Below are 18,655 nucleotides of genomic sequence, written 5' to 3'. Positions count from 1 at the left end.
GCGCTTCGTGCCGCGGGCAACGTGGCCTCGTTGGGAGCCCCGACGGATGGGCGAGCGAGTGGTGATGAGAGCTCGGCAGCTTTTTTTTTCTGGACGTTGAGAGTGAGGTTGGAGGTTGGCGGGCGGGCGACAGGGGGGGGTCTGTGGTGGTGGTGTGGGCACCGGCCAATGATGGCCGGGACGGGCGGCCGCTGCAGCACAGGGGGCGTTCAGGTACTGTAGCACAGCCGAGACGGCGCCTGTAATACGATTGCGGCCAACGTCTGTCCTTCACGAAGCATGGGTTCTTGTTCATGTTCCAGCGATAGGTGAGAAGAATAGGATGAAAGGATGAAAATCTTTGCCAGTCTATGTGTGAATCCTATATCCCAAACGACATTCTATACTACCTAACTTGGCCACCGAATAAATTGCACTGTGTTTCCTGGTATCTTTTGCAGCGGCATCAAACTATACGTGCGCACACACACCTACACCACCACCACCACCACCACCACCCCCCCGGGGACCTTCACTTGCTCTTCCACCGCATCGTCAACCCCCCCCAAACCACCACCTCCAGCAACAAGGAGACACAGACACCTCGAGCAAAAAAAAAAAAAAAAAAAAAAAAAGGGTGGGCAGCCCCCCACCCCTTTACAGCGACGGCGTAAACTTGCCGTCAATCTTCTCGATGCGCTCGACGCTCTTGCGGTACCCCTCCTCGGCCTCGAGCAGGGCGACGTAGGCGGCGACGCGGGGGAACTGCTTGGCCCAGGAGCCGCCCTCGAAGCGGCCCATCTCGTCCCAGCGGTCCTTGGCGGCGATGAGCGGGAAGCTCATGAGGATGTCGGCGGCCGTCAGGGCGTCGCCGCACAGGTAGCGGCCGCCCGAGGTCTCGAGGTACGACTCGATGAGGCGCAGGTGCTTGAGCGCGTTGGGGAAGACGAACTGCGACAGGATGCGGTTGGCGGCGATGGAGGTGATGGGGCGCACGATGAAGGGGACCTGCGCTGGGGACTTGAGTTCTGGACATGGCACAGCACAGGTCAGTCAAGTGAGACTCGAGTCGAGGCGTGTCATGGCATATCGACCGCATGCCATATCGACCGCATGCCATATCGACCGGCTTGTGCGCCTCAAGTGTAGGAAGAGGAAGAAAACAAACGTACGCGACGTCACCAGCGCCACCACCAGCGTCGGCATCAGGCTCCCCTCGGCATAGTGCAGCAGGTACCGATACCGCATCCACGCCTCCGTCTCGCCGCCGACCTTGCCCTCGCACCCGGACTTCCACTTGTCCGGCACGAGGCGCCGCCCCTCGGGCAGGTGCTCGCACAGGTACTCGGTCATGAGGCCGCTCTCGGCGAGGACGAGCGGCTCGGTGCCGGGGGGCGCGCCCGCGGGCAGCACGCTGACGACGGGTGACTTGCCGAGCGGGTGGATCTTCTCGAGCTCGGGCGGCGCCAGCATGGTCTGCTTGTTGCGGTGGAAGACCTCGACGTCGTACGGCACCTTGAGCTCCTCGAGCAGCCACATGATGCGCTGCGAGCGGGAGCCGTTGAGCCTGTTTGTGTTTGCACGAGTATGTCAGCCCCCTTGTCCCAACCGCGCGCATTGGAAGAGGCACGCGGCGATGGTGAAGTGAGGGAAAGACGAAGAGGGAGTGGTGCTCACCAGTACAGCGTCACCTTGGGGAGCTCCTCGTTGGACGACGCCATGGCGGGCGAATGCTTGATGCTTTCTGTCCGTGAGAAGGGGGGGCGATGCAAAGTGGCAGTCGACGCAATCGAGTTGACAGAGCGGCGCAGTACGGAACCGAGTGCGATTCCAAAGTAATTATCGGTGTAAGTATGCTTGGGTGAAGCGATGATGTATGTACGGAGTAGACGCGGACCCCATCGACGACGTCGTTGGCACGAACACACCTCATTTATATACGGGACCGACTGGGGAGGGACCGACCCCGTCCCGCTCACCTCGGCCTGGGCAGACCACCACCACCACCACCACTACCGCCTCAACGCGCGCCTCGGAGCAACAGCCCTCCCTCCCGTCTCCCGCAGAACTGGCTCCCCCCCTCGATCTCCCCCCTTCCCAAAGAGCACTAGGGGAGAGGGTACCTTACTTGACGGCATGATGCTAAGACGCACGCCGGACCTTTTTGGGCGGGGAGGGTCGCAGCTCGCACTCCATGACGCCATGCTTGCGATGCTAACGCTAGTACATGCGCTGCGTGCCCGGGCGGGCAACTTTTCTCCAGTACGGGAATATAGCGCTCTGCGTACGTACCTACCGCCTAGGCAACTACTATAGGTAGGCCACTCGGAGAGAGCCTCTGCCGGCGCCCGCCCTGCATCGAGTGCAGTGCAGTGCAGACTCCATAGAAAGTACCCACCCGGGAACCCGTCCACGTTTGTCCTAGGGCTGCTAGCGCCACGACGATGAACCGAGGTCGTTTGCCCCCCAAGCCCCCATCAGATGGGAATCTGCCCTGCTTCGTCCGTCGTCGTCCGGTGCCGTCGTCACGGGGGTTTACGTGGGCCGCGCGGCGCAACGGGAAAAAACGACTCGACGGCCGGACAGACAGACAGCATCGCCAGCATGTGTGAGTGAGAGTGTCACCGTCCGCCACTGTGCAAGTGTGGGAGCGCAAGAGAAACGTGTTGGCAACGTCTCTGCTCTTACGTGCACTTTGATGAACTGCCCAACGGCCCTGGGCGCCCGCCTGTGATTGGAGGGCGTGGCGTCGCGGCAAATGCGAATGCGAGATGCCCGCCCGGCGGCCAAGACGTCGCCGCGGCGAGGCAAAGCAAAACCCCCAGTCCAACTAACACAACAACAACACTGACAGCCTCTTTGCCATCTTTCGCAATCCCATTCCATGCAAGCCAAGTACACAAGTCGATGGGTATTCAGCCTCTCGCACTCGCCAAGATACACCACCATCCTCGCATCGCTTGCTCCTCCAGTCCTGGCCATGCAAATGCCACACCTGGACCGGCGCATCTTCAGCACCGCTCCGACTCCAAACATGCAGACGTCTTTCAAATTCATTCGCACGACACACCGTAATAAGCCGGCCCCTTTCTTGCTCCGTGACAGTAGAGCCGGTTCCTCCTTTATCCTCACAGCCATGCGCTCTCTGGTCCGTGACATGCACAGTCAATTACTCCCATCAGTTTAGCCATGCATCCATCTACTACCCCATCCAATCCAAGCCAAACGCCCACCCGCTGCCTGCCATCGACTTTATATGCTCGTCATGATAAACCTTGTAACCCACCATCGTCCAGTCTCCAGTCGTGCGCCATGCTTTGCCGCAGAAATAGACCAAACAAGTAAATCAGCCATCGATGGCGTCCGTGTCCGTGTCCGTGTCCGGCCGGCTCATGCGTCGCATATTCAAAGACAAAATCACCCTACTTCTTGCGCGCCTTGGTCGCGCCACGCCCCGCGGGCTCGCTCTGCGCCTCCCGCTTCTTCGTCTGCTTCCTGGACCGCGGCGGCGGCGGCTGGTCCATGTGCAGGTGGCCCAGCTCCTCCAGCGCCATCGTGTTCTCCCACGCCAGGCACCGGTAGTTGCGCATCTCGGGCGTCTTATCGCGGATCCGCGAGCTCGTCCGCTTCGCCGTCGTCGTCGTCGCCGCTTCTCCTTGCTTCTCCTCGCCGATGCCCAGGTACTTCTTGCGGTTGTCCATGTGCGCCGCAATCTTGTCGCGGTAGTTGAGCAGCTCCTTGCGCAGCTTCAGCTCGTTGAAGCCCCGCGGGTCCAGCCATCGGATCAGCTGGTCCACCTTCTCCGGGTCTGCGATGTACCCCCACTGGTTCGCGTTGAAGATGCTCGTCCCGCCTTCTTCCTTCGCCTTGCGCTCGGGCACCGTCATGTCGAACTTGGCCTTGTACTCGTTCTGCAGCTCCGCCGGCACGTCGATGTAGCCCTCGCGCTCCAGCTCGTCCGGCCCTTGCACCCAGATGCACCCGTTGGCGTACTCGGCCCACGCCGTCGAGCTGTTTGGCAGTCCGGCGTACGGCATGCCGTTGCGCTCGAACCAGTAGTACCGGTTCCAGAACCTGTCCTTGCCCAGCACCCGCGTCCTCGGGCAGTCGGCCTCGCGCAGGTCATTTTCGATGACGGCCACCTCGTCCTCGCACTCCTTGATGAAGTCTTCCTTCTTTTGGATCTCCTTAAGGATCTTGTTGTACTGCTTCATCTGCTGCGGCGGGAGCTTGACGATGTCCTTGGGCGTCTTTTCCTTCTCCTTCTCTTCGGCCTCCTTTTCCTTGGCCTTGCGGTCTTCTTCTTCGAGCTTCCGCTGCTTGTCGGACTGGCGGCCACGTCGCTTCTTCTGGGGTTTGCTGTTACCGTTGCCGTTGACCGTGCCGTTTGCGTCGTCGTCCTTGTCCAACTGCGAGTCGTCTGCGTCCGTCATTTTGACGTCGTCGTCTTTGCTCACCGCGTCCTTTGACTCTTCTGCTGGCGTGCTCTCGGGGAGCATCGCCTTGCGGTCCTCGTTGAGCTGTCGCAGATCCTCGACACTAGACGCAATTAGTTGATGCCACCCCGGAACAGAATCGTGTCTAAACTTACGCCTGCTTCCGCTTCCTCTGCCACTCGATTCGTTCCTTACGGTACTTGGTCATCGTCTCGCTGCAGTCCTCCATGTACCCTCGGACCGCCTTTGTCTCCATCGTGAGCATGCAGAGGAGCTGCAGTGCCTTGACGCGAAAGTTGACGTCGAGCTCGCCGTATCGCTGGCGGACCACCTCCTGCGTCGGCTCCGTTTCAGGAGGTACGAGCTGCAACAAGAGCTCCTCGCAGAGCTTCTCCTGGCGCTCGCTCTTCGACAGCTGGTGGAACAGGCCGACGACAATTCGCTCCCAGCCGCCGTTTGCAAAGTCTCGCTTGCGAAGGTGCTCGATCCAGTCGTACTCGCGCAACAGTTCCTCGGCACGGTGCTTCGACTCGAGCTCGGCCCGCAGCGTCTCCTCCTCCGCGGCGGCAGCTTCTGCAGCGAGGCGCTCCGCCTCGGCCTTGGCCAAGCTGCTCCTGGTAGCTCGTCCCGTCGGCTTGGGCTCCGGCTCCGGCGTCGGCTCGGCCGTCTCGTCCATGTCTTCGTCTTCGTCCTCCTCCTCGCTGTCGTCCTCCTCGAGCTCGGGCAGCGTGATTCGTACCTTGCCGCCTTCTTGCTCCGAGTCGACCAAGACCTTGAGCACCGAGCAGTGGAGTTCGTCAAACAGCTGAACGGGAACTTCTGTAGAGGACACGGACATGGCTTCGACAAAGTCATCAAAGGTAAACGAGTCGAGCTGGAAGATTTCGCAGTAGACGTTGAGGGTATCCCATGTCTCTAACAGAGGGCCGACCGAGGCCATGTCAATGTGGTCGTATGTCGGCTCGCCGGAATGGTTAGCGTCTCCATTCGTCAACTCGACTGGAGAATTCCTGCACATGAATTTGAGCGGAGGCCGCACGCTACCCTCCTTTGGCTCCAGTTGCAAATCTTCGATGGGGTATTTCGGCGGAGGAGGGGGAGGCGGCGGCGTCGGCTCTCGGACTGGGGGCGCGTGGTCATGGGCACCGTTGACGCCGTTGATGGACATGTTAGATGGCCACTTCAGGCCTTTGCCGCCTTGCTGGCCATGCTTGCCCTTGTGGCTCTTGGGTGCTGGCTTCAGCTCCGGCAAGCGGACCGGGCCGGCGTGCAAGCCGTGTCCGTTGACGTCGTGAGGGGCGGCACGCTTCTGGGCCTGCAGCTGTTTCCGCTCCTGGAGCTTGGTGTCGTACCGCAAATGAGGGGGGACGCGGGTGTCGATGTGGTACTGCCCGGCGTAGTCGTCCTTGACCAGCCAGGGCGCGCCATTCCAGGCCTCTCGAGTGACCGTCTTCTTGATGAAGGAGCGCAACATGGCTTTGGTGAAGACTCCACGGTCGCGGCAGATGTGTTCGTCGGTAAACATGGACTCAGAGTCGGGATCCGCCTTGCTCACAACGAGGTATCGCGTGACCGGTTGCGTGCGGGAGCCGTCGGCGAGTATCCGTGGCCCAAACGTCGACTTGTCCCTGACAAGCCCATGGATCCTCTCCCCGCCATCGACAGTGACCGTCACTTCCTCTCCAGGATAGTAGTCGTGCTTGAATTCATCAAAGATCATGTCGACAAGGTTATCCAGGCGCGAGATGGTCTGAAACTGAACCTTGCGCAGGATGGGGCCTTTCAGCGCCTCAGGGAACGCGGCTTCAACCTCGCGACCGCCAGTGAGCTACGCATGAGAGTTAGTGGAATGCGCCGCCTGGGGATCGAACACGTCCTCAATGTCCGCAAGTCAGGGTTGGTAGAGCGAACCTCGCTGTTGTAGGCTTCAAAAAATGTTAAGCCGGAGTGGCCGGTGATCTGATCATTGAAGCGACGCTGACAAAGTTGGTAAGCTACTCGTCATCTCAAGTTGATGCGCGCCATGCGACGCAGCGACGGTGCCTCACCTGCTTGTAAAAATCCATCCTGGGGTGTCGAGGTCAGCCGTGCTGGGGGCCTGCGTGGAAAACTGGGTACCCAGGGACTTACCGGTTCAGATACTCCTCGTATGTTGCAAAAATCTCTCCCGTCTGGGGGATGTGCCAGACCTGTGACGGTACAGCCGTGAGAAAAGTCCGCGATGCGTGTCAGCTACGGGGGGTGGTCGCGTACCTCTGTGTTTCCATCTTCAATATCCGGTGGTGGCAGGAACTTGACGGGTTTCCGCTTGAAAAGCACCTACGGGCACGGGTAAGCCGACGGCGCAAAACGGCGGCGAACGTGAGCAGGGGGGCGCAGTTGTTGTTTACCATTGCGAACGAGAGTCAAGGAAACTGGCTGCCTCGAGGGGCAGATGAAGAGACGCCTCGGCGGCTGACGCACTCCTCTCATAGACTAACAGATGAGTGAGGTAGCTCAGTTGCGCGAGTGAGATGTCATCAGCTCAGGGACGCGTGGTTGAGAGGTCGAGACGCGGTGCGGAAGCGGGCGCGCGGGCTGTTTGGCGGGAGCGTCGTCGTGGTTGCTGATGTTGACGTGCAAGGTTTGGGGGGGGGGGGGGAGCGGTTTCGTTCGAGGTTGGCAATGGCGGCTTGCGGTTGCAGGCCGGGCTCAGCGTCGCGGACTTACACGCGACCCGGGTGTCTAAGCTGGGCCGGGGGCGCGTCGTCGGGCGTATATATAAGCTGTCGCAGGCGCAAGGTGGATGAGGAGCAGCTGCGCGTGGTGGTGGCGGATGGCGAGCGGGCAGCGGCCGACAAGAGACGCGACGGACAAGTGCAACAAAGCGAGGAGGAGGAGGAGGAAGGAGGAAGGAGAGGAAAAGAATTGCGTGGGTGGTGGGAGGTGAACGGGACCAGGAGGGAAAGGAAAACTGTGGGGGGGGACGGGCGGCGACAACAGAGGACCGCTCGAGGGGACAATGGGGCCCGGGTCACTTGTGGCGTGTGCGCCGGCGAAAGGATACCTTTGAGGAAGGCCGGCGGCCGGTAGCTGCGCCAGGGTTCGGCAGGTACCGGTACATGTGCCTGGTGGGTGTCGGGGGGCGGCAGTACCACGCACCTCCGTCGACTCCCGTGTCTCGCTTCCTTGTGTGGCTGCAGCACCGACGAGGACGACGGATGGACGGACGTCTGTCGTCAACATCAACATTGCGGCGCTGGCACAGGGACAATGGGGAGAGGGCTGCGGCGACGACGGCGTCATTTCCTGGGCCGGGCAGGCAGCGGGACAGCGTGGAGTACACACAGTCCTGAACAACAGATGTCGAGACGCGACCGCGCGCCTTATAGCTTGCCTTGTTGCCTTGCCTCACTATTCTCACCATGAACGAGAAAAATGCACATGCCCGCGCCGGTGCCTGTCCTGCCGTAAGTTGCTTGCTGCGACGGGACACGACACGACAAAGCCCGGTTGCGGGCCTGCTTCCTCAACCAGGTTCCACGTCGCGGCCGGTGGGTTCCAGCGGCTCCAGCGCGTCTCCCCCTCGCCCACCCCCATCCCAAGTCGAGGCGTGCCCGGGCGCTGCGATGCAGTGCGATGCGAGTCCCGTACTTTAGGTTGTACCTCCCGCGGCGTTAGTGGAGGCCAGGTACCTGCAGCCCGCTTCCTCCCCCCTGGGGGGCGACCGCCAGCAGCGAATGAGCCCGCGCCCCGTCGTGACCGCCGCCGCCGCGGCCGCCGGCGCGCCGCCCGCCCGCCCGCCTCGTCTCGCCTCCATCCCCCAGCACCCTCTCCCCCCAAAAGCGCAAACTCCACCGTCCACTCCTCCATGTTCCTCGTCCGCCCGCCGCAACTCCCTTCCGCGCCGCGCGCACGCGCCAGCACATACTTCGCCCACGTTCTTGGGCTCGTTTTGCTCGCCCGTCGCAGGCGAGTACGGTGCACGTTGAAGGACACGCGAATTCCCGCTGCACGCAGAGTTATGCCCGTGTATGTGACTTGCCGCCGTGGCCCCCGGTCGGGTAGGCCTCCTCGCCCACCTCGCGCTGGAGCCGTCGCGTCTCCCAGACCCCCCAGGGCCGCTGCCGCCGGGCCCCTTGTCCGCGACTCATGTTCCGCCAAAACAATTCTTTACGAAATAAATGACCTGAGCTGTACGCGCTGGAAAATGGCCCTTTTGCCGTGGAATATACTTGTAGAGCTACGTCATGCCGCCGGGGAGGCACCGGCCGGCTTTGACTTACACGGGATGGGCGCCGGACGGCCACCAAGGGCAGGCAGTCAGGCGCTCGCCTTCCTTAGAGCAGCTGCCAATTGAGCCCTGCAAGTCGTGGTGCCGTGCGCGCATCTGCCGCTTGCGTTGCTGCATTGCCTGTCGACGCTGCAAAGAGCGCGACAAGGACCACCTGGCCGGGGGAGATTTGAAGACGTGCCTCCAGCAAAAATGACGTCCCCGTTGGGCCCAAAAATGGCCGTCAGCCTTGCGCCTCACGTGGAGCGGCCCACTTAACCCGTCTTCCGTCGCTGACTCAGCGCTCCTCCAGCTGCACTACAATCCCAGCGGGCTCCGGCGGCTTTTCACTGCATCGCGGCCGCCAGGGGCCCGCAGGCCAAAATCGTTGAATGCAGTTGCATTGAAAACTCTGGGTATCGCTGGAATATCTAGTCTTCCCTGCCCGGCGGCGTCCGTTCTAAGAAGTAAAGTACACCACCATGTATCCGACCCAGCTGCCCACGACCCCCACGGCCGCATACGAGCTCGTGAACATCAGTGGCAGGAACTCGTAGCTCTTTCCAAATATCATCTGGTGGAACAGCGACGTGTAGGCAATGAGTGGGATGCTCACGGCAATGTACAGCGTGCTGAACCGGTCCAAAAGGAAGAATCGAGCCTTGTTCGATGCTGGAGCCAGACGGTCGAATGCCATCAGGAACAACACCAGCCAGAAGACGGTATAAATCGTCTTCACGGGGAATTCTGCCGGCGTGAAAAGAAGGGGGAAAAGAGACACGTGCCCCGCCACGGCCAACGGGCGGAACGCTCCCAGGTGTCGCCTGTCGCGGAGCGCGATGAGCGAAAACGGAATGATGACGAGCAGGATGGCCTTTTCGTGGACATGCCAGCCAAAGAGAAATGAGGCATAGCCACACAGAGTGACTGCCCCGATAAAGTTCTCCCACGTCGGTTGCGCGAATAGCTTGATGAGAGGCAGCCCTTGGAAGAGCAGCGTCAAGGCAAAGCACACGCGCGGCACAATCTCTGGCAGTACGGCAAACGCCGTGTCGCCAACCAAGCCGCGTGTAACGCTATGCAGCGCGTCCTCCTTGAGGGCAAGACCCAACCTCGGCGCAACTGATACATGTTAATTTATGACCTGCTCAGGGTTGTGTGCTAGACTTACGATGGATCAAGACGCGGTCTGCAAGGGAGTAAAGTGCCCAGATATTAGGCGCCCAGTACGCATGGCAAAGGCCGCGCGAAAATGGAAACAGGCGGCTCAAAAGCTGCGGAATCTGTTTCATTGCCGCAAAGGGGCCAAAGGCGGCGCCAAAGATGAGCGCGATCCCACCTCCCAGCTGGATGCAGTTGAGCAGCTTGATGCGGAATATCGATCGAGACGACAGGCAATAGGTCCGCAGGAGAAAGACAAAGTATGCGAGCGCGAGGTAGAGGTAGATGTGCTTGAAGCACAACAGCGCGGCGAAGACGAGTCCGCTCTGCAGGAGCGTCGACCTGCACCTAGCGAGGACCAACGACAGCACCAGGATGCCGTACATGAAGCCATTGTACTGAAAGTGAATGTGGTCGATGATCAGGAGGCCCGGCGACAGGAAGATGGAAAGGGCGGCGACTTGCGCGGCGCGTTTCGAGGGCAGCGGCGTGGTGTCGACGAACATCTGCAGGGCATAGGCCAGGACAATCTCGGTGATGATGACCGTGGCCCGTTGAAAGTATACCGTCTGCCAGCTCTCATGGTTCAGGTTGTACACGTGCAGCATGGCCGGGTCGAAGAGTCGCGCCGCGTGGGCGAGCAGCCACTCGAAGTAGGCGAAGAAGGGCGGATAGTCGAGGGTCCATTCCGACGTCTTTTCGTAGTACCACTCGGACACGGGGAGGGTGTTTGTGATGGCGAGCCAGTTTCGGTGGACCTCGAAGTCGGTGGACTTGCTGCATCGCGTTGTCAGCGTCGCGAGCCTGCGGCAGAGGGGCTTGGGCGACTTACTAGGCAGGGAACAGGAGGATCTTGAAGGCACCGGCGACGACGGCACACTGCGCCAACGTCGGGTAGAATTCCGACATGGTGCCTCTGCCGCCAAATCCCCTTGCAGGTGTTGTACGGCACCAGTTCAGGCTTCTTCCTTCAATGGGCTGCGTTGCCCTTCATGGTCTGTCGGCCGGGGCTTGGGGGGCGAACGGGAGGAGCACGGGAAGCTTCCCGCGATGGCCGGTGGTCAGGGCGAGCTCCCCCCCACAGAAGGAGGGTACGTACCTTCTCCAACGACAGCTGTCTCGTTTGGCTTTTGGAGTGGGCACCAGCCACCTGCGCCACAGGCTTCTGGAACAACAATCCGTTCCAGTCTGGCGGGCGATCCGGGGTTCCCCAGCGCTCGCTGTGGCTCAGCCCCCTCAAGGCCGCTGTTGGCGCGTCAAGCACGCGGCTGCTTTGTGAGGCAGGACGAGCGATTGAGTGTCCTTGGATTCCAGATGCTCCGTCTGCCGCCATTCACTTCCTCGACGCCTCCTCGTGCCTCTTGCCGCACAACCCTCGGACGCGGGCTACTTATTCGCTACGCAGCGTCGGGGTCGCCGTGCTTTTCGCAGCGGCTCGATAAATTATTTTCTTCTTTTATTATTATCCTGCAGGTTTCAGTGCGCGGCGCTGCCAGAAACAGGGGTCCCGAGCTCGCGCGCTGCAAAGTGTCCTCAACCCGCCGCCAGCTGGTCTGGGCAGCTGCTCCCAACTTCTTCCTCTGCTACCACCACCACCACGCCTCGCAGCCTCCGACGTGACCTTGTGCCCGTGCCTGCGTCGATCCGAGATACAAGATGCGAGCGATTGGCGTCCTCGCGACGCTGGCGGCTCTGCTCGCCGGCAACCTTGCCCAGGCGCAGTGGCTCATCAACGAGCTGAGCTTTGGGCATTCTGGACGGTTTGTCCTCTTGCGCATTGAGCCTAGCCCTGGCTGACACTGACGTCTTCTGCATAGGCTCGATCATGATGGCCACGGCAAGATCCCGGGCTTCACAATCTCCGGCCAGCCGCACCAGCCCGAGCTGCTGTCCAACAAGATCATCCTCACGCCCGTGGCCCCCGGCAACCAGCGAGGTGCCATCTGGGCAGAGTCACCCCTGGCGCGCACGGCATGGACCGCCGATGTCGACTTTCGCGCCAATGGGCCCGAGCGAGGCAGCGGCAACCTGAACATCTGGCTCGCGCACCGAGGCAACCACGATATCGGGTCCAACAGCATCTACACGGTGGGCAAGTTTGAGGGCTTGGGCCTGGTTATTGACACGCACGGGGGCTCCCCAGGCATGATTCGGGGCTTCCTCAACGACGGAACCACCGACTACGTGCACCAGCACAATGTGGACAAGCTGGCGTTTGGCCACTGCTACTACCAGTATCGCAATCTGGGCCGTCCGTCGCAGATCAAGCTGCGGCAGACGCACACCTCGTTCCGGGTCGAGATTGACGGCACTCTGTGCTTCGAGACGGACAAGATCAGCATCCCGGCTGGCTACCACTTTGGCCTCACGGCCGCGACGCCCGACACGCCCGACTCATTTGAGGTCTTCAAGATGGTGGTCATGTCCGAGTCGACCGTGTCTGGTGAGGACCACCACGACAGGCAACAAAAGATCAACTACGAGACTCGGCAGACGCGGCCTCAGGGCGGCGGTCATGACGACCTCGAGGGCAGCAACATCATGCCCGACCAGCCGGCCGAGATGTACAAGACGTCGTCGGCCCAGTTCCAGGACCTCCACGAACGCCTGCAGTCGGCAACGCACCTCCTCAACGCCGTGCACCGCACCAACCTGCAGCACAAGAAGAAGAGCGACGATGACCAGGCGGACATTAAACACGCCCTCGACCAGCTGCGTGAGCAGCTGTCGCACTCGAGCCGCAACGACGACTTGCAGCACCGTATCCGGGAGCTCGAGAGCGAGGTGCGCTCCCTCCGCGACGAGATCCACAACAAGCTGTCGTCGCATCAGGACGACCTGCACCGGTACCTGGGCCAGCACCACACTCTGCTGAGCCACACGGTGACGAGCAGCATTCCGGGCCACGGGAAGCTGATTTTCATCATTGTGGGCACGCAGGCGCTCCTGGTGACTGCGTATGTCCTGTACAAGAGGCGGAGGGCTAACAGCCCCAAGAAGTACCTCTAAATGGATCTCTACGACTTTGGACGTGATGGTGGGATCTAGGGCGGACGGCGTTGGATGGCATGTACACCGCAATGTGCATTTACGATGTAGTAGACGGGGTCCGGGGTTCCTTTTGAGCCTGCAGTTGCCTTGATTTTTTGGATTTCCATATGCAATGTATTCTGTTTAGCATCCTGCATCCTCTGTTCTCTCACCATGTATAAGCGCACAGGGCCTATGTAAAGTACAGCTTGTAATTACTACTAGGTGTATCATAACGACATGATGGGAGCTATGATTTGGCAGCTGTTCTTGACTGCGACGACCAAACCGGGAGGCCATAGGGGGAAGACAACGCGGCGAAATGGCGACTGTATCGATGAGACGCCGTCTTCGCCGTGCAAGACGTATTGAAATTGTACTGAAAGGAAGCTCTGCTCCAGCGGGTTGTCGCTGACTTCAGTGGGTTATCCGCTCTCTGTGGTATCTCGCACAGGACCGTTGGCTGCGCCGGCCCACTTTGTCGCGGTCCAGACTCGGACGCAAACCGCCTAAACTTTCAACACTCAACTCATCCGATTCCTATATTGCAGCTCGACACTCACCGATCTCGCATTGCGCACAAAACATGCCGGCTGCCGCCCCCCAGTCTGGCACCCCTCGGGTCCAGGAATGGGACAACGGCCTGACGCTCATCCACGACTTCATCACCCTCGAGCAAGAGGCAGCCATCATATCCGCCTTCCACGAGGACCACCCGCCGACAGCAGCAGCCGCGGCGGCATCGTCATGCAAGAAGCGGCTCAGCCAGCACTTTGGCTATCACTTCGACTACACCACCTTTGGCGCGTCCGAGACCGTCTTCACCCCGCTGCCGGGGTACATGGACGACGTCCTCGCGCGGCTGCCGGTGCGCGACGAGCTGCCCGACCAGTTCACCGTACAGTACTACCCGCCAGGGGCGGGCATCCCGCCGCACGTCGACACGCACTCGCTCTTCGGCGAGGCCCTGTACAGCCTATCGCTGGGGAGCGCCGTGCCCATCAAGTTCCGGAGGTGCGGCGCGCGGGACGCGCGGCGGATGCGGCTCCCCAAGCGGTCCCTGGCTGCCGCCAAAACTACCACCAGCAGCGAGGCGGCCTCGACGCCACCGCTGCCGACGACGACGGCGCCAGAAGTACCGAACGTCGTAGCAGGCGACGCAGAGCAGGAGAATGACGATGATGGCGACGAGATGGAGCTGTTCCTCCCGCCGCGGTCGCTGCTGCTCATGATGGGCCCGGCGAGGTACGGCTACACGCACGGCATCAGAGCGCGCAAGACGGATGTGGTGGATGGCCGGACGGTCGCCAGGGAGGGGAGGTACTCCATCACGATGCGCAGCGTCAAGAGAGGCGCCGAGATTGGCTGCGGGTGCGACTTTCCCGGCGTGTGCGATGCGAGGATTGCGGAGGAGGAGGCGGCGCGGGTTTCTGGGGAGGCCTCGTCGTCGTGACCTAGGGTGTCGAACCACGGATGACGGCGCGAGTCTAGGACGTGCTGGCAAAGGGCTTCTGCGGCTCTTTGAACGGCAGCTCGAGCGCAGGCAACAATCTTGTCTGTGTGGCACACGATGAGCGGCCGCTCTGAAATCCGACCAGCCGAACGGGATCTCACGGACGAGGCTATTAGCGACTCTCTGAAGGCTCCGACAAAACACCCTCATGCTGATACTCTTCTCGTCAGCATAGAACTCGACGGTAGGCGGCTGTCGGTATGACACAGCAGTGGAAGGCCAGAGGAGGGACCTTGGCGCATAGATGACTCTTTCCAACACGAGGTCTCTGCAGCACAGGCCTGGTCTCGGTTTCGGCGCCCGACTTGAGTCTGAGCAACCCTACGTTATTATGACCCGGCTGCCACATCGTGCCCAATGGAGCTCTCTCAATCAAGACGACTTGAGCGTTGCCAGTCAAAGCCCAAGCTGCGGGCTCATAGCCCGACGGCAACGTCATTTGGTCGGACGCTGGACGGTACCCTACAAGCAGGCATATTTATGGATAGCGACTCCGAGCACACAAACACTGGTGACAAAATCTTGGACAGAAGGCACTCCCACGTTCCTGTCAATCCGTCAGGCGATTCTAGGCGTTGGCTTACACGGATGTGCGGCGAGCTTGCTGCAAGGCGCCCCACCGCCAGAGCCTGGACTCTTGTGCTGCATGAGATGCGCCTCAGCTGAGACGGACCAACCCTCTGCCATTGACATCTTTAGCCGCCTCGTCTCCGAGGCACTGCGGATCCAGATCGGACGGCGGGCTATTATGTCCCGACTGCCTCCAGCTTGGCCGATCAAGACGCAAGTCAGCGCTCGCCATGGACCTCTTCTGCCTGCCCGACGACCCCGCCGCGCCGACGCCGGCGTGCCCATACGTGTGCATCGAGCGCTGGGACGGGGGCCCGTTCCGCAGCTACGCCGTGCGCAAGGGCCGTGCCGGTCTCGTGCCGGTGAGCCTGCGGAACACGCCCGGGGCCGAGGTGGCCGCCGACGCTCTCTACTCGGAGAACCTGTACCCGACGCCGCAGGCCGAGCTCGAGCCGTTTCTGCAGACGTGGCTCTTCTTTGGCCTCGTGGCCGAGGTGCTTGGGCTCAATGAGACGGCGCCAGGGATGCGACTCGTGGACGAGGAGACGGCGCGGACCGAGATTGCAGAGCTGTATGAGGTGGTGCTGGTGAGAGACGGTCAAGACGGCGACGCTCAGGATGAAGGCAGCAACAGCAGCAGAAGCAAGTACATCACCGGCGCCGTGCTCCTGCAAGAGGCAGCCGGGGAACTCTTCCACCAGCGCCTCAACCTCGCGCCCGACAGGATGGCGCGGCTGGTGGACATGTGCGACTCGCTGCGGTACGCCGTTGTGATGCTGCACTCGATCCAGGAGAACGTGCGCGACGCGGTGCGGCACTCCATCGTGGCGCTGGGCGAGATGCTCACGACGGGGCTCTTCATGGCGGCGTCGCTCTCGCGCCCGCCCACGCCGCTGCCGACCGTCATCGGCCTCAACTGGTTCCGCGACTACGTGCGGGCGGGCGGCGCCGTCGAGGCCGGCATGCTGGCGCGCGGCTGGTGCCCCAGCGAGGTGGACAAGGTGCGCGCGCAGTTCCAGGGCGCGTTCACCATGCACTACGCGAGCAGGTTGCGGCGAAGGGCTATCGGTCAGGGTGATGATTCTCCGTCTTCCGGCTACGATCACGGCGGGTGCTCGGTGCATGCGTGCAAGGCGTTTCAGATGGACGTCGACACGTACAAGCCGTCGCACGCGCGCGAGGGGTGCGGCTGCGAGCACATCGAGGTGCGCGAGGCGGACATTGTGCGTGTGCTGCGCGAGACGGACTCGTTTCCGGTGCTGCGCCTGACGAGGGGCGATGGTGATGAGCGTGATGGCGATGGTGATGGCGACGAGCAGGGTCAACTGCGACTGTCTGTTGAGCCGTGGACTCCTGGCGTGCCCTACGTCGCCTTTTCTCATGTAAGTGCCCCCTGAGACTCAGACGCTCCTGAGGGTGTCACTGAGTCTTACTCGCATTGCCGACTCACTCACTCACTCTCACACAGGTCTGGGCCGATGGCCTCGGTAACCCACGTCTCAACTCGCTGCCGAGATGCCAGGTCGAGCGCATCTCTCACCTCGTCGCGAGGCTCGAGCACGACGTGCGCTCCTCCTCTTCCTCCGCCACGACCACCGACTCTACCCCGACCACTGATCCCAGCTCCTCAACATCCTCGGCAAACACTCAGCCGTACCGGATCTGGATCGACACCTTCTGCTGCCCCATCGAGCTCGGCGGTAAGCTCCTCGCGCTGCAGCGCATCGCCGACGTCTACCGGCAGGCCACGCACGTCCTCGTCCTCGACAAGGCGCTGGCCGCGTTCCCCTCGGTGGACGTCCACCCGGCCGAGCTGCTGCTCCGCACCATCGGCGCGTCGCCCTGGATGCGGCGCCTGTGGACGCTACAGGGTGAGTTGCTCTCTTGTCTCCGCTGCTTCTACTTATGTTACTGCTCCCTCCTTCCGAGGAGCGTCGAGATCCCCGTGTGCGGGCACCGACTAACGTCGTGGCAGAGGGCGCGCTCGCACAGAGCCTCTTTGTCCAATTCGCGGACCGCGCCGTCGATTTTGTCGCCCTGCTGCAGGACCTGTTTGCCATTGCTTGCACCGACGCGCGGTACATGCGCATCTGGCAGGACGTCATGAGCGAGGTGAGTGTAGCCTCCTATTCCCCCTGAGTGTCTCTTCCTGGACGCCCTCGCCCTCACCCACCATCACTATCGTTACCGGAAGCGTTCCCCTCCATATTTCACTGACACCATTCGCAGTTCAACCAGCTCCAGTCTCTCAGCCCCAAGCGCAACAGCGCCGGCGCTGTCCTCTTCAACAAGACGCCCTCGGATCTTGTCCACCTGCAGCGCGCGCTGCACTTCCGCACCGTCTCCGTGGCTGCGGACGAGCCGCTCTGTATCGCCACCCTTATGGGCCTCGACACGCGCCGCGTCGCCGAGCCCGCGTCGCACCAGGACCGCATGGTGCGCGTGTGGGAGCAGCTCGCGCGCCTGCCCGGCGTCGACAACGGCGACGGCAACGTTGCACAGGGCATTCCCGTTCGCCTCCTTTTCTTCCTCGAGGAGCCCCTCGACGTGCCGGGCTGGCGATGGGCGCCGCGCACCCTCCTCGGCTCGTCGGTGCGCGACCCCGTCCTCGGCATCGACGAGCGCGTCGTGCGCTTCGTTAGGGAGGACGGCCCGGACGCTCTCGGCACGCCGACACCTCTCGGTCTACGCGTCAGGCTCCGCGGATGCCGCCTCGTACCCCGTCCGCGCGCGCCCGGCCTGCCGCTCGACCCCTGGCCGGAGCTCGTCCGCAAGTACGAGGACCAGGTGCTGCTGCAGCGGGACGACGGCAGCGGTAGCAGCAACGATGGCAACAACTCCGGTAGGGATAGTAGCGACGCCGGCGGCGGCGGCGGTGCCCGCTGGGTGCGCATCATGGACTGGTACCGCTCCCGGAAGATTGGCAGCTGGACGCGCGAGCAGCGCCTCGAGCACGACACGCGCGTCGGGCACCCCCTGCAGCGGGCCATCGCGACGGGCCGCTGCGCCATCGTTTACGACCCGCAGTCGTCGCCCCTCGGGCCCGAGGTGCGCACGTGCTGCCTCTTGCAGGCGGACGAGATGGACGACGCGGAGCTGGCGGCGATGAGTTCCCTCACCACTACCACAGACGCCACGGACGCCAACATGAGCAGCACTAACACGGACACCACCGCAGGTGACGATGCTGGTGCTTCGTCGCCCCGTCCGCTCAAGGCCCGCCGCGAGCGCGCCGTCATCATGTCACCCCTCTCGGATGCGGAGGCGCGCATGATGGACGTGCTGCAGGGGCTGGCGGACAAGGCGGCGGCGGACCCGGCGACGCGGGAACTGCTTGCCCTAGGGCCGCCGCCGCCGCCGCCGCCGCCGCCACCGCAATTACCCGCAGGTGAGAAGCAGAAGGGCAAAGACGACGACAAGAGCCCTGTCAAACCCGGAGATGGCGGTGAGGGTAAAGGCGAGGGCGAGGGCGAGGGCGAGGACAAAGGCCAAGAAAGCCCCTGGAAGGCCGCCTCGACGCGCGTGCGCGATCTCCTCAAGAAGCTCGTCGCGGACGCGCTGGTCCAGCACCCGGAGATGGTGCAGACGGCGAGGGACTACATCGGGCCCGACATTGACGAGTACCTGTGGGTGCTGATCCCCAAGGTGCTGTCGCACGCGACAGTCATGAGGGAGGTGCCCGAGGGGCAGGTTTGGTACGTCGACTAGGGCTCG

The 18,655-nt window shown here is 62.1% G+C and overlaps 6 protein-coding genes across 6 annotated transcripts; 3 read left to right on the top strand and 3 right to left on the bottom strand.

The window, feature by feature from the left end:
• Positions 1-636: 636 nt before the first annotated feature.
• PLICBS_002265 (uncharacterized protein) lies at positions 637-1,700 on the bottom strand (the record flags this gene model as incomplete). The annotated part of the gene is made up of 3 exons (XM_018321904.2): positions 637-1,007; positions 1,152-1,546; positions 1,657-1,700. 3 exons carry the CDS (start codon positions 1,698-1,700, stop codon positions 637-639), a joined length of 810 nt encoding a protein of 269 aa, XP_018179384.1.
• Positions 1,701-3,401: 1,701 nt separating this feature from the next.
• Positions 3,402-6,808, bottom strand: PLICBS_002264 (uncharacterized protein; the record flags this gene model as incomplete). The annotated part of the gene is made up of 7 exons (XM_018321903.2): positions 3,402-4,518; positions 4,571-6,243; positions 6,327-6,392; positions 6,464-6,482; positions 6,546-6,604; positions 6,669-6,734; positions 6,806-6,808. 7 exons carry the CDS (start codon positions 6,806-6,808, stop codon positions 3,402-3,404), a joined length of 3,003 nt encoding a protein of 1,000 aa, XP_018179383.1.
• Positions 6,809-9,127: 2,319 nt separating this feature from the next.
• PLICBS_002263 (glycosyl transferase) lies at positions 9,128-10,737 on the bottom strand (the record flags this gene model as incomplete). The annotated part of the gene is made up of 3 exons (XM_018321901.2): positions 9,128-9,789; positions 9,839-10,605; positions 10,661-10,737. The coding sequence occupies 3 exons, from the start codon at positions 10,735-10,737 to the stop codon at positions 9,128-9,130; spliced, it is 1,506 nt and encodes a 501-aa protein (XP_018179381.2).
• Positions 10,738-11,484: 747 nt separating this feature from the next.
• On the top strand, positions 11,485-12,837 carry PLICBS_002262 (uncharacterized protein; the record flags this gene model as incomplete). Its single annotated transcript, XM_018321900.2, has 2 exons — positions 11,485-11,588; positions 11,646-12,837. 2 exons carry the CDS (start codon positions 11,485-11,487, stop codon positions 12,835-12,837), a joined length of 1,296 nt encoding a protein of 431 aa, XP_018179380.2.
• A 607-nt stretch (positions 12,838-13,444) lies between these two features.
• PLICBS_002261 (uncharacterized protein) lies at positions 13,445-14,311 on the top strand (the record flags this gene model as incomplete). The annotated part of the gene is made up of 1 exon (XM_018321899.1): positions 13,445-14,311. The coding sequence occupies one exon, from the start codon at positions 13,445-13,447 to the stop codon at positions 14,309-14,311; it is 867 nt and encodes a 288-aa protein (XP_018179379.1).
• An 860-nt stretch (positions 14,312-15,171) lies between these two features.
• On the top strand, positions 15,172-18,649 carry PLICBS_002260 (uncharacterized protein; the record flags this gene model as incomplete). Its single annotated transcript, XM_018321898.2, has 4 exons — positions 15,172-16,323; positions 16,410-16,812; positions 16,917-17,053; positions 17,171-18,649. The coding sequence occupies 4 exons, from the start codon at positions 15,172-15,174 to the stop codon at positions 18,647-18,649; spliced, it is 3,171 nt and encodes a 1,056-aa protein (XP_018179378.2).
• Between the last annotated feature and the right edge of the window lie 6 nt (positions 18,650-18,655).

Source organism: Purpureocillium lilacinum (assembly GCF_023168085.1).
Source record: "Purpureocillium lilacinum CBS 284.36 DNA, scaffold_2, whole genome shotgun sequence".
Classification (NCBI taxonomy): Eukaryota; Fungi; Ascomycota; class Sordariomycetes; order Hypocreales; family Ophiocordycipitaceae; genus Purpureocillium; species Purpureocillium lilacinum.
Note: the sequence above shows the minus strand (reverse complement) of the source record. Positions and strands in the feature narration are given on the sequence as shown.